Here is a 24910-nt window from a genome sequence, read left to right as displayed (position 1 = left end):
GTGAATCGTTATTGGTATTTTGATTTGAATATTAGTTGCTGTTATGTTCTTTGGATGCATTACTAGTTTTTGAACGAGGTTTAGGTTGCCAACTCGGGGAGGATAATTCGCAGCAACCCATCATTTTTAAATCGAATTATGCGCAATAAGACCTATCGCAAGAAGGCAATTCATAGGATATATATTCGTGGCTTGGTATCAGACTGATGGATACATTTTTTTACATGTGAAATGAATTTCTGTCTGGCACAGTATTCAGCGGGAATAAAGCTCGCGGACTCACAAAAATGTACGAAAAAAAAAAAAAAGAAATGAGTCTGCGAGGCGGAAATTTTCATGCAGCAGTGCACTTACTTGAGCGTGCATATATCATTTATACTATACCGATGGGCTCATCAGTTGACTGGATGCCCACGCGCTTTTCATGATCAGCTGGGACCGGTTGTGGCTGGGACTAACAATGACTTTGTTCTTGCTTCATGCACGAACGCATCGCGATCAGTACACTACGAATTTTAATTTCGTTTCCTCTTTCTAAATTATGCTTTAAATTGAATGCAAGCCACTTTATACATTTATCGAGGTCGCTCAATGGAAACATTAACTATTGTAAAAATTTAAATTAATGCATACTGATATTTATTAGAGTATTGCCTTTTGCCTCAAAACAGTCAGTGGAATGTCCTGATTGATGATGTTAAGACTACTCCGCAATCTCCATTTATTTGTAAACTTTCTACCTTTTTACTACAGAATGAAATTGAATTTATTCGTGACGTTACTTTGTTTGTCAAACGCTTTAATTAAAATGAAGGCTATATCTGCTATTTTTTTCTTACTGCTGTCAACCACTATTCGATTCATTAACTTTTGGGTGCTTGCGTTTTTTTTCCCCTCAATTTTTCAGATATTGTTCTTTTTGAGTTACACTGTGTTTTGAACTTTACAGGAATTCAGTCGAAGGTAGCAATATGTTATAAATAAAAAAAAGCGATGAAATGATTACGATGCTTGGTGTACTTACGGAATGGATCTTCGTGTAAGCGGAGGCATACCCCAGCAGTCACGAATCCCAGAACAGGGCCCAGGAGTCTGAGGGAAGTCGAAATGCCTGCAAATTGAAAATAATTGTTCCGAGTTGTTTTCATTCACCTCGTTTATATTACCCTCTGCTGAAGGTGCAATAAAAAGGAGTGGAAAATTGAACAAACACAATCAACAAAAGGCCGTCCTCTCATGCCGGTCTTCATTTCTTGAAGCCGTAAGAATTCATTTTCATACACAATGACCATGCTTGCATTTTTTCATGTCTGTAATCGCACCCCTTATGTAACGTCTCCAGAGAGAGGTCTTTTAGGAAGGCAAGTGATGTGATGAATCAATGAGAAAAGTCTGCCTTCACCTTCCCCTCCAACGGCACACTCCGGGAGCTACCTGCAAATCCGCCCTTGAATGATGTAGAGTATGCGTGGAACTTCCGTAGCGTATTTGTCCAATCCTACCTGGAGTATGCAGTTTCCCCTTTACATATCTTTTTTCTTGCTTTGCAGAACTTACAATTCAAGAAAGCATGTGATCAGATCGTTTTGTTTGGTTTGCACTGCTGTCGCAACTATACCCCAAGTCCTTCGACTCTATATGACGTCGCTCTATTCAAGTATTCGGAGAGAGGCTCTCGAAGTGACTTTTATAGCAACGACAGTTACTCACAGAACTCCTATGCGCTTTGAGTCAAACATCTGTGAAGTGGCGCTAAACGATAAACATAGTCATGGTGACTCTGTGAGCCGAACTGTGGCTCGTGACCGCTTTGAATTTAGTCTTCCAAACGGAGCAATACCTTTTCTCTCAGTGAATTTTTGTAAAAGCACGCGGTTACTCCTCACACAAGCAAATATACCGCTTTAATCCTTTTTGGCCTGAATTTATCTGTTATTCTGGGCTTGTACACGTTCGTGCAAGCACGCAATACTCACCGAAGTAGAGCGGCGAATTTTTCTTCCGTATGTTGTCGTCCATGTAGCTGCCACCGGCGATGAAGAAGGTTGTTCCACCAAAGCCGTTAAGGAAGTTGGCCGCGAAGAAGAGCGCGAACGGCGTGTAGCTGTCCGTGAGCGAGGAGCCGCCACACGCCTTGTTGCCTGCCGCCGCTGAGTTGCAGAGCAGGCTGTCCGGACTTTTCCTCCGTACACTCAGGGCATGCGCCGAGTTCGCTGCGGAGCACGGTATCAGTGTGAGACGACGGACTGGCTTTGGACAGCCAGACAAGATTGTATTACGCCATAATTTCGCTCAGCGAAGCAACAGAAGTAGTTTTACAAGTAATAGTTTGACAAAACGGGACATCGGATAGCTTTTTCTGCGTATTTTTCCCCTCGATATTTTGAAGTCATGTTGATGCTGCTGAACGTCATGTTACCGGGGTTTTTCGTTCCGTAGGGTAGCTTTAAGGGTTGGTTCGGGTCATCATATTGAGGCCAGAGATAAAAGCAGAATATTGGACAAACAGGTGATATTTTATTCTGGGTTGAAGAGTCCCGTAACCAATCAAGTGATGCGTATCAGGCGCGCACAACATCGACGTAGCTGACGAAACCATAAGGATGGAGCATTGAGGCAAGTTAGCTAGCATGCCGCAGGCCGTGGAGACCTTTGGCGACATCGGTCCATTCTACGGCCTTGGACTTATAGGCGATTCCTCTGCTCGATGTGCACACGAACTGACTCGAGGCGGGTCGTATAAACATAGGGGTTTATTTCTCACATGTCCGGAGATCAGGGATGTCGTGGTCGGGAGCCAGCAGCAGGAGCACCCGCACTGAAGACAATGCCGGCCAGGAAGAGGGAGAGGCGACGGCGTGCGGGACCGGTTATCCCGGCACGAGCGGGAGAGGGTAGGGGTAAAGGGGCGGCGTATCCGTAGCTGCGGGAAAAGCCAAAGCCACCTAGATACTTTAACCTAGACTAGGAAAAGCGCTCCATTCAAATGTGGCTGGCGCGGTCCCCACAGACTGGATGTCCGAGTCATCTCTGGATCTTAGCTTATTCCTAGCTTATTTAGAGCAATCAGTCATTTTGTGGAAAACGAGGCCTTTGACATTGTCGCGTTAAAAGTACTTTATGTAAATGTCAGCTGGTGCAAACATCACAGCTTACTGTCTTTCGAGAATATCGACGACTTTTGAAATTACACTTGTTTCCTCAGACATTAATTATAAGATTTAGCTGATTATTGTTTACTGATAACTATCACGAACAAATAAATAAATACTGCTGGCTAGTCCAGACGACTCTCAACAGTTGTTAGTTCTGAGGCAGACTGATGGACTTTGCAGAAAGCTTATACGATCTCTTTTGTAGACGCGCCAGGATAGGGAAAAGCGCACGTCGGTACCGTCTCGAGACGACAGCCTCACAACGATTGCGCCATAACGCGAAAGCGCCAGCTACAATCAGCAATTGTGCAAAGCCATTGCGAGGAAATCTGCCATTTATCTGAAATCGGTTGATACCAAGAGTTCTGAAACCAGCATGGACTGCCCTCCAAAAAACATGAAAAACAACGCATTTCTGGACAATGTGACGATTGGATTCTTGAAGTGGACAGTTGGGGGACTACGCTGCCGGTCTCGTGTAGGCAAAACCACCCACTCCAAGAGCCACGTAAAGTCACGTATAAGCCCTGGAAGAAACGATGCCGTGAGTGGTAACATGGGTGTAACCAAGAAGTAAAATCCGCTCTTCGCCTGCGTTCTGCATTCACTAGCGGAAGAAGTAATGTTCCCATTGACTGTACTACTCTGTTCGCCGAAATGTGTAAGTCCGGGCTGACATGGTGGGCGTGGCGACAAAATGCCATCATAAACGAATAAAATAAAAAGGCATCCAGGAAGCCTGTGGACTCTTTGTTACACTTGTGTCTTGTACCTAAGGTGCACGAAGGCGTGCACCCGCGCTGGGGACTATCCCCTTGCAACAAACGAAGGTAGCGCAGAGCCAGCAGCTGGCAGCAGACAAAGAAGGGAAGGTGAACGCACCCTTCGAACGTGGCTGGCCGAGTGCCGCACGGCATACCAACACGAGAATAAAAAATTATTTTTTTTTCTTTTCAGCGTCCTTAGAGGTGTACCTGTTTTTTTTGGTAGTTTAAATTTCCTTTCTCCACAGCGACAGAGAGTGCTGAAAATTTTCATATTCGTTAGCGCATCGCAATGTGGATGGCTTCCGGTATCTCTCTTTCATCCTTGCTTTTACTTTTTCCTATTATTGCAATCTCGCTGAAAGCAGGTGCTCGCATTGCATGCAGTGACGCGGAAGGTAATCGGATCGAAACATTTTATAGGGAATGCTTATGTTCGCGAGTTAGGTCATTTATGCACCTGACGGTCTGTGTACACTCTATGAAAGAGCACTGAACAAGGGTTGAGGGTTGCCTCAGTTCGCAAGCCGAGATGGGGACTTGTCTTTGTGTGGTTGAAGACAAGTCCCCTTATCGAAACGTTGGCTCGGCTTGCGAACTGAGGCTGCCCCTCAACTCTTTATGAAGACAAGTTGTCCCCTTATCGAAACGTTGGCTCGGCTCGCGAACCGAGGCTGCCCCTCAACTCTTTATGAAGACAAGTTGTCCCCTTATCGAAACGTTGGCTCGGCTTGCGAACTGAGGCTGCCCCTCAACTCTTTATGAAGACAAGTTGTCCCTTTGTCGAAACGTTGGCTCGGCTTACGAATTGAGGCCGCCCTTCAACCCTTGTTCAGTGCTCTTTCATCTTATTTCACTCGTACTACTCTGGATCGTGTATACACTCTGCGAGAGGGGTATGATACGTGTGGGACATCCAACAAACTTGTTTGCATGCTTGATAACGCTGCCGTTAGAAGCTCCCTTCTGTCTCTGCCCTTCTAAACTGCCCTTCACACAGACCAGATAGCTTACTGGGTGCAGAGAATACCACAGTTACGCCGTGACACTTCCTTCACGTTATGGAAACTGCAGTGAAGGTAGAGAACTAGTTCGAATTTCTTTCCACCCTGGCATTTCCTTAGCCCTTGGCGGTTTCTCTTTTGGCGCAGTGGTTACGGCGCTCGACTACTGTTCCCAAGGACGCGGGATCGAATCCCGGCCTCGGCGGCAGCTTTTCGATGGAGGCGAAAAGCAAGGCGCCCGTGTGCTGTGCGATGTCAGTGCACGTTAAAGAACCCCAGGTGGTCGAAATTTCCGGAGTCCTCCACTACGGCGTCTCTCATAGCCTGAGTTGCTTTGGGACGTTAAACCCCACAAACCAAACCAAACCAAACCTTTTTATTTTCTGCGGCTAGGACTCGGCAAACCACGCTCAGTGCATCAGCCAGGTAACCTGAGTCACGTAGACGAATGACATGCTCCAGATATCTTTGTTCCGATATCTTAATTTAGTACTTTATTCTGAGCTTGTGCACGGCACTTCTAAGTTCAGTCATTTCACTAAATCTGTCTCTGCCAAAACACTCAAACAGAGCCCAGAGGGGCAGCTCACTGAGTATATGGAGTCCCGGCCCGTAGATCATGTAGGGAACGATGTTGAGGAAGCAGCTGACGACCGCCAGGAGTGCTCCGATCCCCATGATCTTCGGCCTGCTGACACGGTTCGCATAGTAGCCGGCCACCAGGTTGATGATGATGGGGCTCAGGTTGTCCGCGATCAGGATGATGCCCGTCGTCTGGCTGGACATGGCGAACCGCCGTTCGATGGTCGACAGGGTGCCCACGAAGTACGTCTTGCACGCGCCCTGCGATGAATAGTGCCTTTCATTGCCCCCACACTCAGGTTAACAGCACACTGCGCTCCAGCATCGAGAAAAGAAGTTCGCACTAGGAATAACAAAGTATAGTCAGCAGTCGCCATTAATTAGTAACCTTTACCGGAGCTGCACCAAGAAGCTAGGTTCTGGCTCTTGGCGTACCACGAAATTACTGAGAGAAGAGGACAAGGAAGGAAAGTCAAGGAGGAATCATGACCAGGAAAAGACAAGACCTAACTTTTTGCTTCTTTTACGATATTGGCGATATATGATTTGACGTGCGCTTTAGTTTTGCTGCGCGACATGAGGTGTGAAAACTGACCATTCTCTGAATGGTTTCTCTAAAATCGATCTTACACCTTAGTTAAATTCGATTACACATAACTACAGTGCTGACTTTGCAGGTTCGGTGGAATAACATATAATTCATCTTCTTACGAATAGAAGAACTGCAGTCATTTAATATGTTTGTAAGTCATTGTTAGTAACCGCCTCCATCTACATCCTGTTTTGAAATTTTTTACTGACGTTTCAAAATAACAAGCGAGGAAGGATTTAAAAAAAAATGCCATCTATTTATTGCGCAAGCATCAAAAACAAATTTTTATTTTTCCCTTTACACATGCTGAGTATCGAATACTTTTGGAGTATTTTCTCTCGCAGTAGAGGCGCCACAAGTAGGACAAATGTTTAAATTGTGCACCGCTTCGTCTACTCGATTCCTGCAGACAGCTTTTTCCTTTTTTGTTCTCCCCTGTTGTTATTGAATCAGGTGCCGGGAAGCAAGACGGGGATGAGACCTTAGCGGAATAACTATTCGGCGACTCCTATACAGTTTACAAGAAACACGCGAGATAGTGTGTGTTCGTGTGTACCTGGAGGATTCCCATGAGGCAGTAGACAAATAAGAACACCCTAGGACTGGCAAACCGCTGCAGGAACCGTGGGTAGCAGTTTCCCAGGCCGCACATGTAATCACGTTGCCGCTGAATTTCATCGTCGTCGCATCCACCACCCGCCATGCCGTCCGACCTAGGCCTCGCGTCGGACCTCTCCTGTTCTGCAATAGCCCGCTCGACGGTCCATGCCGGTTTCTGGGGACCTGCCGGAAGGCAGTAAGCAAAGGGGTATACACGCACACACAGACAAACATATTATCGGTGATGCTTGTAATAGCTTCGAAGATCGATTGATTGCTCATTCATTCATTCATTCATTCATTCATTCATTCATTCATTCATTCATTCATTCATTCATTCATTCATTCATTTAATAAGCAAGTTTTTTGCTCGAAGGATAGGGCGATTGCGAAAATCGCTTTTAAGTGGGAACTCAATTGACGTGAGGCTACGTGGACTTCGTGTGTAAACAAAATGCGCCACATTCAAAAACACGTCGTGGGCCATACTTTGTAATGATTCATTTCATTTTTGTTTCATCCTGTTATGACGAAAGCAACAGGAGGTGGGGAAGTGAACGGTCAATCGCAGTTACATCAGGCTCACTCGCGGTGCTGTCGCTAGGCGCCCTGATGCGGCCTTACCCATTCAGACCGATTAACATTGATCGTGCTCAGAGGGGCAAGAAGGAATGACTCAGAAACCACACTAGTATGCACCGAATAACGAAGTGTGGTGATAAAGAGATAAAAGAGGAGAGGGAAGAGAGAATAGAATGGTCACCATTGTATAACACGAGACTCAGGGGTAGCTGTTGAATTTTAATTTCACGATATGCAGGCAAACTGTGTGACAACGACAAGCATATGCAATGTGGCTCAAGGATGGTGCCACTAATTTAAAGAAAAATAAGCTTTTTGAGATATGAACGCGATTTCTACAGCATAGTTGTAGCAGTGCTAGTTGACGTCAGAAACATGGCAATAATGTTGTCCGGTATGCTGGTGAGCTAATTGCTTATATTTAACTTTTCAACAATTGTAGTTAGGCTTCTACGGTTGCGACAAGAGAGCTGTAGTCGACCAGTATCAATAGCCATGGCAGTTTTTGGAGTTTCGAAAACAAGGCTACCAGGTGTTGTGGCTTAACACGTTGTGGTTAAATCGCTGCGAAACATGCGCTCTCTCAAGGAATCTGCGCTCTAAGCACAGCTCCTAACGCCGTCAATCAATGCCTTCCGTCACCTTTTCTGTCCTGCGTAGACTGGAGCAGGATGCAGTGGCGAACATTGGCAGACTCGGCGGGGCAGAGAAGCGTCATTGATTGACGGTGCTAGAGCGCGGTGTTTTAGGAAGCACGTGTTTTTTTGGTACAAGGAAGCCGATATTCTTTGAGCGAGAACAACGAGGGTAGTCGCATTTTCGAAATTCTGAAAACTGACATGGCTATTAGCAATGGCCGGCTGCAAATCACTAATTGCAACTAAGCACCAAGTATGACAGTTAAAAAGATAGTTATCAAGGATTAGTTAGCCAGCTCACGAGTTAACATTACTATCCTCTTTATCGATGTCCACCAATACTGCTATACTAGTGTCGCAGTAGCCGTCTACATATCTCGAAAAGCCTATCTTTAAAAAGTAGTGTTCGGCTTCCTTGACACACTTGACATGAATAGTTATAGACTGCCTTTTATTTTTTAGATTTCTGCGTATATCTGATCTTCGACTAGCGCTGCTACCCAGTCTGTCGATTCAGGCGCACGGCGTCATCACCGCAGCTCTCGCCACGCTCTCCCTTCTCATTCCAAGTTGATCACTTTTCGGCTGACTCCCGTTTCTTACTGTACACTCTTCTTTTGTTATGACAACCATCAACATCCTCCAGTTCCACGTTCCTTCACTCACTAAACTATCCTCCATTGCACGGTGACCACTTGCCGGTTGCGCACTTTTCCGCTGTAACCGTATACGCTCTCCTCTTTCCACTGTAACCACTTCCTCCTTCTACGGTAACCATATTCTGGTCGCATATTCCCCAGCTGTCGCCATACTCCTCTTTCGCGGTAACCACCTTCTGGCCACGCATTATTTTTGTTTTCGCTCTCGCTGTAGTCTCCACGTGACACAGTAATCACCCTCTTGGAGGTTCCCGTGGAAGCAATCAAGTCCTTTGGTTGCGCATTCCTCCGCTGTCACCATTGCCCCCGTCCTCCCATGGTTAACACCTTCCTAGTAGTTCACGTGGCAGGTAACTCGCACCTTCCACGGTAAACGCCGTTTGGTTTCGCGTTCTTACGCTTTGTCATAACCCATCCCCTGGTGGTAATAAAATTCCGAGTTGCACCCGTGGCAACAACCCTTCAGTTTTACACACTAATATTAGCCTGCTGTTACTGCAACAACAACAGTCACTCGTACTACTATTGGTACTGATATTACATCGACGATGCGAAACACGGGGAACAGTCCTTCACAGCCGGTGCTATTAAATCGGTGTGCGTGCGTGTTTGCTTGTTTGGGTTGTCTTGCCTGTGCAACTGTTGACAGAATGAAAAAGATGGCAGAGAGAGAGAGAGGGAGAGAGAGAGAGAGAGGCTTATTGAAATGAAAGGCAGAGAGGCTGGCCGGAATAATTAAAATTTGGCCTGCTATTCTGCACTGGGGAAGGGGAGAAGAAAGAGGACCATGATAGGTGATTATGTGGGAGAAGGCATATGAAAAAATACAGGAACGGCAGCTTGCTTTACAAGCGCGAATCAAGTCCGGTGGCGCGCGAAAAACGGCAAAGAGCCTGCACTGCCTGCGCACCCTTCCCCTTGTCATGCCAAACGCCCATCAGCAATTCCCCGACAGAGGCCTTTTGTCCAAACGCTTCAAGGAAGCGGCTAGCACATTTCTTTCACACGCATACAGTGGGTAAACCAATAATATATGGTCCACAGTCTCGGGGATGCCACAAGTTGAACATTCCGGTGAGTCCGCCTGTTCAATTAAATATAAATCTAATCTTAGTGGCTTAGCGCATCAGTCAGCATGAGCTGAGTGGCATTTGTCGCCGAAAGGTATGGTGTAATATAAAGCTCCGAACATAGGCTGGGTGTGCAGGCGGCACGCTTTGCTCTCTGTCCCTGCTCTTTCCACAGCAACGATGTGCAGCAGTTTAAATAGTCGTTATCGCCTGGCACGTCACGGCACGGCACGGCTCACCAAGAGATTCGGGTTGCAGACTCGATCGATACAAGCCGCCTGGTGCGACCATGTGCCCTCCTCCCATCTGATCTACAAGGCAAGTGGAGTAATGGAGTAATTAAGAATCTACCCGAGCACAGCCGTACGGCTACAAAGGAAAGCTGTGCAGCTTTATCAGGAAGTTAGTATTTCGGAAAGCTGCAGGTTTCCTTGTAGCCGTGCGGCTGCCATCAGGGTGATGTTGATGAGTAAATGCTTTTCTATTAGAGATTTGCTCCACTTGTGGGAATCATGTAGGCCATTCGACAAAGAGAACTTGGCAACTTTTTTTCTCTGTCGCGAAGTTAGACAGCCGAAAATCTGGACGTTCCCAAGACTGCAGTAATTCTGAGATGTGAACTTAATCAGCTACAGTGAACCTTACGTCTTACAGACAAGCTGCTTTTCAAGTACAAAAACGCTCTAACCATAGTAAGAGCGTTTTTGTATTTGAAATTTCAAGGCTTTTTTTTTTTTTTTTGAGTTTTTGCGTGTGCAGGACACGACTAGTTTTCAGTTTTGAACCCTGTGAGACAGTCAAGCGTCTAAGCGTTAAAAATTTGGCTTGCACGCTCCGGCTCCTTAGTTTCGCATGCAGCACCCAGGGAAGCTGACCTGCGCGCTTCGCCATGGGTTGGAGTCAAATTCGTTGCCACATGCTATTCATTTATTTGATTTATTATGCGCCCATCTGATGGTGCGTGACATCACACTATGATGACGACAGAGTGTAACCGGCATGGCTGAAGCACTGCCGCTCACGTTTTTCTTGCTGCTTTTGCAGATACATGGCATCTCAGCTTTGAAGCAATGTTGCGGTTGCGCCGTTTCATGTGCATCGCTTACGAGTTCATCCTTTTCGTCTGGCATATTCGTCGACGGATCAAGGAACGCAACTTCGCCTGCAGCTATCAAGGACGGACAATTCGACGAGCATCGCCGCTGACTTCGACAGATGTGCCGTACCGGTCTGTGAACACTGGTGCAGTGATCGCCTTATCGACAGCCTACAAATACCGGGATGTGGCGGTCACCCAGATAGGCGTGGAACCAAGCACTGCAGCTCACGTTTTTTTTTTTTTTTTTTTTTTTTTTTTGCTGCTTTTGCAGGTTAGTAACTCAAACTTGCACTGTTTTCGCGCCCATTTCGTTTTGCCGGTTCCACCCCAAGTGTTATTTGCTTGTCTCAGAGCTCACTCGCAACCGAAAGATGACTCGCGTCGTCGTTTTCGCTTATTGCGTCACATTTCCTTTTATCTGTTGCTGCTACTTCTATGTGGCGATGTTGAGCCTAACCCAGGTCCGTCTACCGCAGTAACTCTGCAGATGCTCCTAGATGGCCAAGATACGAGCAAGGCCAAGGCCAAGTTGAGTGCAATAAAACTGACCCAAGTTGAAAGTAAGAGAGCCATGCATGATCTCGGCAGCTGTATTGTATCGATAGAATCAAGAATAGCGAGTCTTGATGAAATGAACTGTGGAGTTGATGAATGGAAAAAACAATTTGAAGAACAGCAGCGGATGTTGAGTTCAGCAATGGCGAAGGTTGAGCATCTGGAGAACCTGAGGAGGCGTTGCAATTTGCTTTTCTTTGGTGTCGAGGATACAAAACCAAACGAGTCAAATGAGGACTGAGGAAATGAGGAAGTCCGGTAGCAACCGTCCTTTAATAGCGATTTTCGCCTCATACGCCGACAAGCAGAAGGTTTTAAAGAGGGCTTATAAATTAAAAGGAAGCGATGTCAGTATTTCAGAGGACTTTTCTGAGGAAGTACGTAGAGAACGACTCTATGGCAGTCCGCGAAATTACGAGAACGAAGTGGCGACAAGATCAGCCTCACGTATGGCACTCTTATTATAAACGGTAAGAAGTACTTGTTTGATGATAATACAAATGAGGTCGTATCGGTAGTAGGTGATAAGGCCGGTGCTACAAAGGAGATAGTACCGGTCGGGTGGCAGTGTTGGCATAATGCAACGCTTATTTCCTTTCTTGTGATTACCTGCCGTAACATTAAAAACAAGGTTGATTATTTTGCAGCACTAGTTGATATGGTGAAGCCGTCTGTTATTCTCGGCACCGAATCATGGTTAGCAAATCAAATTTCTGATGGTGAATTTTTCTCAGATTGCTTTATATGTTATAGAAAGGACAGACACATGCATGGAGGAGGTGTATTTATTCTTGTGGATGCTACAATTTCTTCTTACCTGAACAAAAACAAAACGTTGCGGGCTAGTTGGTTCATCGCAAGGGGGAAACAGCGCAAGCTAAACACGGACAAAAAGGGAGGACGAGACACACACAGCGCTGACTTACAACTGAAGGTTTATTTCGGACATGTCGGTAAATATACAGTAGCATCAAGGGATACAACAACAACCTGGTTGGGAACAGTCATCGCCATCAGAAAACATACAGGTAAACACAGATCATCCAGCTCTCGATAAGAACTGCAATTCTTTATCTATAAGGGCTATGGAGGGGGTGCTGACACAATGTTCTTTAAGATGCGCAATGTTTAAAGCTTCAATAATCTCTCGCGTGGTTTTGTCACCACTCCTGCTTAACACGCTCGTGTTGACCAACTCGGGTGCATTTGCAATCTCGGCAATGAATGCCCAGATGGCCCGAGATTCGTTGCGTAACATTGTGATTGTGCTCAGACAATCTCTTGTTGAGGCATCTGCCGGTTTGGCCTACATATGCATGGCCGCAAGACAAGGGGATGGAATATACAACACCCTGAGCACAGGAAACGAACTGGTCGCGATGATTGATTGTGCATCCTGATTGCCTACCAGGTAAATGTTGCCGATGAATGTGAAGCTGTATGGTGCAGACTGGCGCTTAATAACAACAAAGTTATAACTTTGCGTTCGTTCTACCTTTTTCCTGATTCATCCGTTGATGTGTTTGCGCAGCCGGCGGTGACAGTTGACGCAATTCAATCGAATTTTATGGTGATCGGAGGTGATTTCAATCTACCTAGTATTAACTGGACTCATCAACCTCAATTCCAGTCTTATACGAACCGCTCCTGCCAAGAACTGATTAACTTGATTGAACTTTATGTGTTGCGTCAAACGGTTTTGGAACCGACACGTGGGGATCACATCTTAGATTTGTTGTTCACAAATCAACCTGAATTCGTCAGTTCCACTCAAGTGTTACCTGGAATAAGCGATCACAGTGATTTAAGGACAAGATGTTTGAACTGAGGCAGCGTTTTGTTCCGGCATAGATATTAACGAAAATGAGAAGTAAAAGCAAACCATGGTTTACTCGGGAGCTACGCGGTCTTACGCGCAAAAGGCAACGTGTTTACGTTAAATTTAAAGGAAATCCGACGCGTGAGAATTCGTTCAAGCTGCAGGAAATTGCCGGAAGAATTAAAGTTGCTGTGGCAGCTGCAAATAATTCATTTGGCATTTCAATGGAATTGAAATTAAAAGAAAATCCAAAGGAATTTTAGAAGCATGTAAAGAGAAATGGAAAAGACTCTAACTATACCACCTTTTGTGTCTAGTAACACCTTTGTTGATGACGACGCAGAAAAAGCTGAGTTCTTTAATAAGTATTTCAGCTCTGTTTTCAGCTCTGAAATTGAACGTACTGATACTGATTGAACATACATACTGAACATACGAATACCCTGAATTTCCAGCCAGTGGTGAGTGTTATGGATGATGTTGTGATCAGCATCAACGGTATACAGTCTCTGTTGCAGAATCTGAAGTTTGCTAAGGCTGGTTGTTTTGATGACTTGCCAAACAAATTCTACAAACTGTGTGCGGAGTCAGTCGCGCCCTACTTAAAGAGCATTTTTGAAAAATCGCGTGAAGAATCTTGTCTTCCAGATGACTGGACAATTGCAGGCATTGTGCCAATTTAGAAATCTGGCCCTCGCAACACTGTATCAAATTATAGACCAGTATTTCAGTTGCGTGCAAGACACTCGAACATAATTTGTACACCAGTATAGCAGCACATGTGGGCACACATTCATTGTTTAATCCTCGTCAGCATGGTTTTTGAAGTGGCCTATCGTGTACCACGCAGCTGACTGAATCTGGCAGGGGCACTGGTCAGGCGACATAGCGTGGACTGCGTGTTTTTGGACTTTAAAAGGGCCTTCGATACCGTAACGCATTCTTTACTAATTCAAAAAATGTCGTTTTACAATATTAGCCCTAAAGTGATATCATGGATAAAAGATTACCTATGTTTACGGCAGCAGTTTGTGGTTGTGAATGGCGCCGAGTCTCAAAGAGTACAGGTTGTGTCTGGTATTCCCCAGGGCTCTGTGTTGGGGCCACTATTGTTCTTACTGTACGTGAATGACATTAGGGACGGAATATTATCTAAAATGTGGTTATTTGCGAATGACTGCGTTCTTTCTTGTGTTGTCACTAGTGATCGAGATGTTGAAATGTTTCAGGAAGACTTGAGCAGAATCTCAGAGTGGTGTGTTAAATGGAATATGAATTTGAATTTGTCCAAAACTGTCCATATGAAGTTTACAAGAAGGAAAAACCCTGATGTGCATTCATAAGTTATTAGGAACACAATGTTAGAACAGGTATTCGAATTTAAATATCTAGACGTTTATTTTACTCCTGAATTGAGCTAAGGGGGGGGGGGAGTGGGGGGGGTGCGCCGTCACGTCGATTACGTCTCTGCTAAAGCATGCAGAAACTTGGGATTTCTTCGCCGAAATGCAAACACTTTTCCACTGTCATGTCGGGACATTTTATTCAAGACTTAAGTCAGGTCGATTCTGGACTACGCGTGCACTGTCTGGGACCCGCCTACTGCTAGAGATAAAGATAAGTTAGAGAGGGTGCAGAACATTGCCTCTTGTTTCGTGTCTGGCACACGCGGGGCTCGTTACAGTGCATCGCGTACGAAGGATGCACTCAACTGGGAATTGCTTAACACGCGCCGAAAGAAGTTACGTCTGAAGCTATTTCATGCTGTTTATTATTCAACTGTTCGTGTTGAACGTGAAAAGTATGTGCAGGAGCCTTTTTATAGATCTAACCGTGTTGACCATGTTTTTAAAGTCCGTCAATTCGCTGCAAAAAATGAATTGTTCAAAATGTCTTTTTTTCCGAAACCCATTAGGGAATGGAACACACTGCTGAGCGATGTTGTGAGTGTGACATCAAATGATGCGTTCTTTTTGAAGTTGTAGATATAGATGTACATCCTCCTTCTTGGTCTTTATGCTTGTAGCTGTGCCTGAGAGCAGAGGTGTCATGTGTGCTTCTTTTTGTACATTCCCTGCCCCCCTCCCACACACACACACACAAACGCACACATTGTAATGCCTTGGCGCTGTGGGTTTCTTAATAAATAAATAAATAAATAAATAAATAAATAAATAAATAAATAAATAAATAAATAAATAAATAAATAAATAAATAAATAAATAAATAAATAAATAAATAAATAAATAAATAAATAAATAAATAAATAAATAAATAAATAAATAAATAAATAAATAAATAAATAAATAAATAAATAAATAAATAAATAAATAAATAAATAAATAAATAAATAAATAAATAAATAAATAAATAAATAAATAAATAAATAAATAAATAAATAAATAAATAAATAAATAAATAAATAAATAAATAAATAAATAAATAAATAAATAAATAAATAAATAAATAAATAAATAAATAAATAAATAAATAAATAAATAAATAAATAAATAAATAAATAAATAAATAAATAAATAAATAAATAAATAAATAAATAAATAAATAAATAAATAAATAAATAAATAAATAAATAAATAAATAAATAAATAAATAAATAAATAAATAAATAAATAAATAAATAAATAAATAAATAGTACCTCAGGGCTTCATACCAGGGATTCGCCGACACGTCGCAACAGCCACTTCTACCGAGGCGGCGAGGACGCCGATAGACACCCCTGTGGCAAGGCACCTCCGCCGCAATCAGCGGTCCCGAACTAGGTACCACCTACCCCTCTTTTCAGGTCGTTATTGTTTCGACTGAAGGAATAATGCAAAGGAATATTCACAGATCTGATGCACAACCACTGCGCTTGCTGACAAAGAAAAGTAAAAAAAAAAAATGTGACAGGTCGACCTTTTATACATATGAGGAGTCGCAAAATTCCTTTAACAAAAGCTGGCTCGAATAAAAGTTCGCCGCCCGGCTGATATACCGCACATTTGAACGCCGCTATTATCCAGCTGTTTCTGCCAGGGTAGTGATGGAGCTACTGAAAGAGGACTGCTTTTGGTGATTCCTCTGGTTGCAGCTTCACCATCGTAGAAGTTGCGGTTGTCTCCACACCGAACAGCGGCTGCGGATCGCGCGCATCGAGTCACCTTTGTGGAGTTGGGCGATGGTACGAAACGTCCCGCGTTATTTTGCTGATCAATCACAAAAGTAAACAAAATCAGGTTTTTGATCCTTGAAGACATTAAGCAATACTGAGGAGTGTAAACTGAACATATTGTTTCTCTGGTAGTCATCTTTATTCTACAACGGTGGAGTCGCTGTCACACCATGCTTGGGCGTTTGCGCGCGGAAAGGAGTAAAGCGGAGAGTTACGGGAGAGTGAAAGCCTCGCAGAACGTAAGCGCGAAGCTCGGACCAGTTGCTATGACAACAGCGGTGGCCATCACGTGGCGCGGTACGTAGCACTGGATCATCAACTGCGGTGCCGAAGGAGACCTTTTGCTTGAAAGCAGTAGCCGATGTTCGTACGGCGCCGCCCAAACATACGGGACCTGCTAAATTTCACTACGTCGTCACTCATCAACTGCGCAGGTTGCGGCGGTGATGGAGGAGCATATTCTCGCAGCTGCTCGTGATTAGCGTCTATGTTTAATAGGAGTGTCTTTGTTTACGTGCGGTTGTATGCGGACGTCATGGACGTCGTTGCCTCGGGATGTTGCCGTGAGCTGGTCAGCAACCGACGCTGGCGCGCCGCGGCCAGTGTCTCGGTGCACAAACAAGACGCGCCTCGCCGTGCCGGAAGTATCGTCGCCGTTGTAAAGGGGGCAATGCTCGAAGATTTAACGTGTCTGCAGTACCGTCTATAATACGCGAGGAAACAAATGACCGCAAAAGACTAGTACGCGAGTGCAGAGAAGTTAAGATCGGCCTATGAGACGCACCATGCAAGGCAGTCACCTGCGAAATACGGAAACAGGGCTGTCGCTCCAGACCTCTCGGCCCCCAATGCCAATTCGCTAATGCAATTAAGCTTTCGCTGAATAATGCGATAAGCCTGTAGGCTCAGCTCTACAGTTTTTTTTTTTTTTAAGAACAAGAAGACTTTAATGACGCAGTACATTTTTTCACTGATTCTTAATGGTAGTCACTGCAGACTACATATGAATCTATAGGACCCCTTTAAATGGTGGGATATGGGAGAGGCATTTCCCCTGCAGCGGGTGCAGTCAAGCTGATCATAATTACTGCCCTCATTTGTCCAGTGTAGCCCCTAGCTGCTACGTCACCGACGGCGAATGTTGCCAGGGAGAAATTGTTTCCTGCTGCCTTCACTTCTGCTTTGTTCATGCAGCTCGCGAAAGTTGTTTTACGTAGATGCGAACGTCGGCGTCCTTAGTGATATTTCTTCAGGTAGCACAATGTGACGCAATATTCACGCAATAAACAGTCACATGCCGTTTTAAAGCCAATTTTAAGTCTTAATCTGTCTCCACATGCTATTCACGCCTCCTCGAAAGAGGTGCGGTGCACGGAGTTTTCTCGAGGACATTCTCGCTGGAGGAATCGCCAAGTAACACTTTCGAACACCAATGGTTATTAAAAAAGATAAGCGGCCGGTTCATTCACTCCATGTTGTAGCTAGCGGCGGAGCTTCGAGTCGAGGCGCGTTTGTGAAACCGGTGATGAAGATTTATTTCTGCCTCCTGTTCCTTATGTGTGAATAATTCGATCTCCCATGCCACCTGCAGTGCAAGCGCGGTAGGAGAATAACACAAAAGCTATGAGTGCCCTTTAAGTCATACGAAGCCGGCAATACTCTGTGCGTCAGAACGTTGGAATTTCGCGATCGCATGCAGAAGGAAGAGTGCATAAAAGATTTTTGCTGCGCGTTAAAGAAACCAGCAGTGATTCAAAGGCACGAAGCCATACGGGCATATTTCTTAAGGATGGCGTTGATCGATCATACTTTTTTGGGCTAGCTGGTACTTCATTGTTAATTAATTTTGGTAGCGCACAAATGCAAGTACTAAATGGGGCTGTGTATACGTCTCCATTTCTTGCACCCTTGCCTTTGAGCGCTACCTGAACCGGCAGTGAGAAGATAACAGCATAAATGCTTTGGTTTGGCTAGAAAACGATAAAAAAAAAAGAAATACAACTATATTCCGCTGGTATGATCCGTACTCCTGATATACTCATGCCGTGTGCATAGCTCTACAAACTGCGTTACAGTGGCGTCAGTCTAATTTTATAGCGTCCGGTTTATTTGTGTTGTATGTAACCTAACCTTGAGAGTTGGGCTACGCAACAAGGATAAAAGTGCCTGCGCTTGGGCTAGAACATGATTTTGTACAAGATGTTAATTCTGCTTGTTGTCGTCTTTAACTCTTTCCTCGTCAGCTTAAGCAGCGCACATATTGCCAATAATCAACAAACGTAGCGGAGCGAAAGAGAAATTTTTACGTTGTCTATCCTTTACCGTACAGGAACACCGGGGAATAAGTGGTGTGTGTGTGCGCGTGTGTGTGTGTGCGTGCGTGCGGTTGTGTGTGTGTGTGTGTGTGTGTGTGTGTGTGTGTGTGTGTGTGTGTGTGTGTGTGTGTGTGTGTGTGTGTGTGTGTGTGTGTGTGTGTGTGTGTGTGTGTGTGTGTGTGTGTGTGTGTGTGTGTGTGTGTGTGTGTGTGTGTGTGTGTTTGTGTGTGTGTGTGTGTGTGTGTGTGCGTGCGTGCGTGCGTGTGGGCGTGTGGGCGTGTGCGCGCGCGCGCCCACACACCTGGCCCAAGCTCTTTAAAAAAATCCCAAACTTTTAGTTTCCTCAAAATGGGTCTTAGTTCGTGCCGGAAGGGTTAAGCTTACGACGGGTAGCTAAAAATCTTAAGTAGCATTGACGGTAATTTATAAAACGATTACAGACGCGCTCATGTCCTTATCAGAAGAGAATTTCGCTGGGCAGCCGAGCCGTGGGCTCAGCGATTGTCATGACAGGTTATCGGCTACCGCGAGTACATTAAATCATTTGATCACAGAATGCTGCCGCAGTTGCTGTCATGAAGAATCCTCAAGAAAGCCTGCAATAAGATGACTTGCTGGAATATCTTGAAAAACAGACTGGGATTGTACAGTCAGGCTGGAATGAAACACGAACACCCTTTCACCTTTACAATGAATTATTCCTGCACAATCGATTTGTGAATACATACTTGGGCAGATGCTTCACCCAGGAAGATCAATTAAGCTAGATTTAGAATGCAGCTGAAAATAGCCTGGCAATATTTTTTTTCTTCTGCACAGCCGCTATTCGCGTTCCATTCTGAGCTGTCTGTCTTTTCACCTCTCAATACATATCGGTTGATTGACGCAGTGAATTTCTCATTGGGGAAGGTTAACAAATTCACCCGAACATAGCATTGTGGTTATACAAGGAAGTTGTACATTTTTTTCAGCTGTTCGAAGTCAAATAATAAATCAGAACCACAATCTTACCTGTCTGGGGATCATATCCTGGAGCACCATGGTATCCAGAAGATTTCAGTTCCAGGCCGAACTGATACATTACTCGCACAAAGAAGTGTTATTTCAGTGGCTTTCAGGATGAATGTGCAGCAGCCAAGCCTTTAAACGGCTGCAAACTTTCCTTCGCTGCGAGTGAAAACGTGTGCACGCTCTGAGTTCAGGGAAAGTGCAGTTGATCTATAGATCGTCAAGTAAATATAAAGGATCGCATAGAGGTGCGGCGATAGGCTAAGTTATGCAATACGAGCGTTAAGAAGAAATTATCTATGTTGTGTGACAAATATTAAAACAAAAAGAGTTGAAGAACGCATTGTCCTATCGGCATCTCCGGCTGGGCGAAAAGAGTTCTGCCTACGCGCCGGTCTATGTGTGCGTGACCTTTCTGAATCAAACGCATTGTTCGGCGGACATGGTTTCAATGAATTAGAAGCTCACCTGTAAACTACCGGCGAGAAAACATTCTCCGAGTTTCAAGTTTCCAGAAACATGGGACCCATGGCGACTGCTGTGCAAGTGAAATGCTTTAGATATTACTTTCCAGGAAGATGTACAGGGTGATCAATTTAAAGATGCTGACAGGTACAGCCTTTGTCAAAAGTTTATAGCCCAGAGGGTTTGCTTTTAAGCCGTATATTGTGAGTTCTTTAACAACTGTGGAAGTGGTAGCCATTGGAGAGGGTAGGATGAAAAATATTGCCTTGTAAAAATACACATAATTAACGAACATTAAATAATTATTTAAGTAAAATACATTAATTACCTTTTTAATGACTGCAGTCAGCGAATATGTTTATAGTGGAAACTTATTGGCAGCCATATTTCTGCACAATTCCACTCAGCAGGATTCTCTTAGCACTAGCGTATTCAATATATTCGCTTTTAGTTCGTCGGCTCGATTGGCGTAAGCGCGTACAAGGCAATAACTATCGGCATCAAATTCCTCCCGATTAGGTGCAGCGTTTTGTCAGGCAGCAACGCAGAGTGAGCTGGTGAAGCTGATAGCTATTTACCCTTCACTTTCGGCTTTCAAAATGGAATAAACACCTGACGCAACCGCTGCTTTACACTAAGCAGGAGTATCAATTAAGTGGACTGCCATACTTGCATGCATAATTACGGGAAATCATAGGACGGAATATATAAGAAAACGTCTGCTCTTCAACGAGGCTAAAAAATAGAGTAATCTGCAAATGTAACCAGCTCTCTGTTTTCAATTGAATATTTTCGCTGGAGAACGAAACAGTTGTTTGCTACATTTTCGCGTATTAGGTGTTTGATGGTGTGAATTATCATCTCACGGTGTGGTTCCCTTTTCCGCATAACATATGTGGGGAAGTGAATTTTACGCATCTCTAAAACTTAATTAGGATCATCACGTAGAAAGTTTTCAGTGGTCAGAACAACTATTCTGCAGCTAAAAGAGCAGTATATGCATGGTTCGGGCCAGCTAGAAATCAAGAGATCCGATTGAGGGTCACTGATCTAATGGTTCATTTCGACTAAATATAAAGCAGATATTTTGTCGTTTAACTGACTTCCTATTCCCTTGCCCGAAGTGTCATGCGACGATAGAAGAAACACTCTGGTACGGCTTTAGACACGACGTACTCAGTGGTGCTCTCTTGTGTTCGACATAACGATATTCTTTCGCAAAAACGTGCCGAGGAAGAGTTGGAAACAGCGGGCTTTCTCATGTATTTACATTAAACCTTCCAAACATTCCAGTGGACCATTTTGCTGCATTGTTTGGAAGAATGGTTCCCTGAAAACACACAATGCGCATGTTATAGCCTTAGTCAGAGCTCTTCATACAAAACTGTGCATACATATCTTTGCGGGAGAACAATATCACGGCAGACTCACGCTCGATGCTCTGGGTGATATTGCTTCATTAATATATTCTCACTGAATAGCCAGCGTCTCTTTTACTTTTTTTTTTTTAATTTTCAACTTTGCGGAAGTATGCATGGCACACCCATTGGCCAAGGTTTGGCGCAGAAACAACCAGCAGATGGAGCACCCACAGTCTGTTAGGTCGAACCAACGTTGAAACTGCACTGGGTACGCAGTTGAGGAGCCTGGAACTCTTGTCATGATATCGTAAGAGAATGTGAACTATCTTGGACGAAAAAAAGCAAGAAGCTATTTCGGAATAAATTGTAAAAAAAAAAAAAAGAATCACTCGTTGATTGCAGTATTAAACGGAAACTAACAAGCCTATTTTTGGGATGCCCTCAATGTTCGCCCCGTAAGAAACAACTGGAACTGAGAAGGATCGAGTGGAATAATCTCCAAATAAATTCTTCTCTGAGGACAAAACTACCGCTAGGTAAACGACAGGCCATTAAAGGCACTTAATACCCCTAAAGGTGAAGCTTGAGTGTCCTTCATTTTTTTTATTTGTATATTAAATATCTGGTCCTGTGATAGTATTGTATTGCATTGTATTGTAGGGTCGTTCACTTCTAACTATAACATGGTCACTGGTTTCAAAGCACCACTTCGTCCCTACCGGCCATGCAATAAATTTAAGTGGCAGGCCATGCAAGGAACCACCTCCCGGTCCCTCTGTGGTTATTTCGATTTTCTGCGATATGCGTCTGCGTCGGACGCAATGTTACTTCGAAAGTAGTAACCGTGTTGTAATTAGAAGTGGATGAGCCTGTACATATTGTTGTGACCGGAGTTCCGGCCAGACTTCAGTAGCTGACAATGGAGGCTATTGTAACCGGAGTTCTGGCCAGGCTTCAGCAGCTCACAATGGAGGCGTACTTAGCGGACGCCGGCGAGCGACCGCGAACAAAAGCAGCGAAGCGACGGCGACAACAGGGCACCTATTCTTGTGCTTAATGGGCACGAGACGCGTCGCCGAGCAGCATTGACCCCGCTCGCCGAATTCTCGAGGCAAGCAGGTGGCCCCCTTGGAATTTCGCGGGGTGAATGACCACCGTCAATGGGCGACTTCTCGGACCATTTTGCCCTGGTACCGAAACTCCATCGCCCGCACAAAATCGTCATCGACACCAGAAGATTTGCCCTCGCCACCGGAAGATGTGCAAGGAGGTTCACCCTCGGCAGTGGGTGGCACCTCGAGTGATCCCTTGCCCCCACTGATTGGATAGCATCGATGAACTCTGCTTCCCCAGCTAGGGAACTGGGGATACCAAAGCATATTTAACTGACGGATTTTGTTTGTACAGATAGCTCCGTTTTCCTCTCATGACCTGTACCTTCTTCAGTATGTAAAAAGTGTATATAAACTTTGCGTTTTGCCTCTCCTCCCTGGCTGTCTTCCGCCTCGATGCATCGTCGCCTCCTGAGCCCGCTGCGGTGAAGCTCGCCCCCTGAACCGGCACACTTCAATATCATGTTTCATTTAAAAGGGGTTCTCATTAAAGTAGATTCATGGCTAGATAGATTGCTTGAACGCGTGGCTTGGACGGCCCGAAATGCCGCCAGCGACGCAAACTCAACGTCGCGGTCACACAACCCGCCGATGAATCGGGACGAATCAGTGCGCGCCCATGTCACCTGGCAGCCACCGCCTGCCAGCGCCGTACCCGTGATGTTTCGTTCACAACGCCAACGCCGTATCTTCTGCAACTCGTTAACGATTTCACATTAGAGAGAAGGCAGCGAAAAAAAGAAGATAGGTCAAGACAAACCTTCTCTGACTCGTCCGAAACTACACAACACGCCCGCTCATGCGTTTTAGCGACAGCCTTAACGACCCAATTCATCAAAAATTCGACGACGGCGTTGGTTTGTGCTCGAAAAATCACGAGCATGGCCCTGGAAGGCGGTAGCTGGCAGCTGACATGGCCGATCACTAACTGGATGTAGGTTTCCCGAAATTACGTTTGGCGGGACCTGTCAACTCGGGTCTCTCCTTTCATATATAGGAGAGTGATATCAGAATCAGCCTGCCAGGGCCCTTGCATTCACGTTAGCTCTAGGCCACGCAGACACGTTCATACGGCTCGGTTAAAGCGGGGCTTTATACGTGGCTGGTAGCCTACGCTATCGTGTCATACCCTTAAAGGCGGAGCTTATAGTGTATCTTCCATGATTTTTTATTTAACTTTTGTATGCGTATGCTTTGGTGTTCTGTCGACTCTTGAGGAATATCTCGTTGAAGTCATTGCGAAAGCAACATGTGATATGTTCCGCGGGTTAATAGACGAGCACTTCGACGAACAATCGCTAATTTTCACGATATATATATACTTGATGTAAGGCGCCTGGTTAAGTTGATGAGAGTGGTCGTTTGAGACGTTGTAATAAATCTTTAGAATTATTTCTGAAGCACTGAACGTTCATTTGGTCCTAGATTTGAATTTAACTCTCAGATTCCAGTGTCTCATATTCCGAGTTTCATTCATACTGGAAGTGAGAGAGCAATTTCTGCGGAGCCCACGCAAATTCTACTCGACTCAGAGGATTTAAGATATGAGCGTGCCACCTGGACCTGGGCGTGCCTCTTACCGCCTCTGGGTATTGGTGCCATCTCACCTTTAACTAAACAAATGTGTTAAAAGGTAATCCTTCAATACAATATCAAAGTAATTTCTGCAATATCTCTTTTTTTGAGACATAATGAATACCATATATATGTTCATAAACCACTCACTGCTTATGCACAGCCTCAAAGGCTACAAGCAGCAATATTGAAATTCACTAATTTCACCGAAGCTTGTACCGTAGGTTTCCAGCAGTCTTTCGTTCGCTTGTACTAATGTTTGAGCGTGTTGACGTTTTCGTTTATCGCAAATAAATTATAATATTTCCATATGCTTGGCCTTAATCGCAGCATTGTCTACTGGCCACCTTGCATTTGGGACGTCATCAACTGCTTCATCGTTGATAATGACCCGCGTTTTCGTAATGCGATATGTTCACAGTTTGTTTTGGTCATGTTTTGGTTGATACTCAGTTTATGTAGGTTTGTATGCGTTATGTTCAATATCTTGAACCGTCGGTCATTACACATAAGATAGAGACGTGCAGCAAACATGCGGTCAGGAGCAAAAAAATTCCTGCCTTGGTTTTGGAGACTGCGCGTTCACGCACATCTCTCCTCGCACCGGATGCCAGCCGAATAAGAGTCCTTAAAACGCTGGACTGACAGCCAGTACTTCTATTTTTTTTCTTTATTGCCTGGTTTTGACACACGACAACACGAAAGGAAACTCCGATCAAAACATGAAAAAAGACACAACGAATGTACATGAATTTATGTCATGATCAGCCAGTATTAGTCTG

The 24910-nt window shown here is 44.6% G+C and overlaps 1 protein-coding gene across 1 annotated transcript in view; it reads right to left on the bottom strand.

Annotated features, from left to right (window-relative positions):
* LOC146207398 (solute carrier organic anion transporter family member 74D-like) overlaps positions 1-19688 on the bottom strand; it is a 30914-nt gene extending 11226 nt beyond the window's left edge. The window contains exons 1-5 of the mRNA XM_084576679.1: positions 19619-19688; positions 6654-6880; positions 5514-5766; positions 1977-2213; positions 1025-1111 (exon numbers count right to left, since the gene is read on the bottom strand). Of these exons, the coding sequence (XP_084432805.1) occupies positions 1025-1111; positions 1977-2213; positions 5514-5766; positions 6654-6880; positions 19619-19688 (874 nt within the window). The remainder of the gene's footprint in view (positions 1-1024; positions 1112-1976; positions 2214-5513; positions 5767-6653; positions 6881-19618) is intronic.
* Positions 19689-24910: the final 5222 nt, after the last annotated feature.

Source organism: Amblyomma maculatum, chromosome 1 (assembly GCF_055883805.1).
Source record: "Amblyomma maculatum isolate TAMU_Amacu chromosome 1, ASM5588380v1, whole genome shotgun sequence".
In the NCBI taxonomy this organism is placed as follows: Eukaryota; Metazoa; Arthropoda; class Arachnida; order Ixodida; family Ixodidae; genus Amblyomma; species Amblyomma maculatum.
The sequence above is the reverse complement of the archived record's forward strand: the minus strand, read 5'-3'. Positions and strand labels throughout refer to the sequence as shown.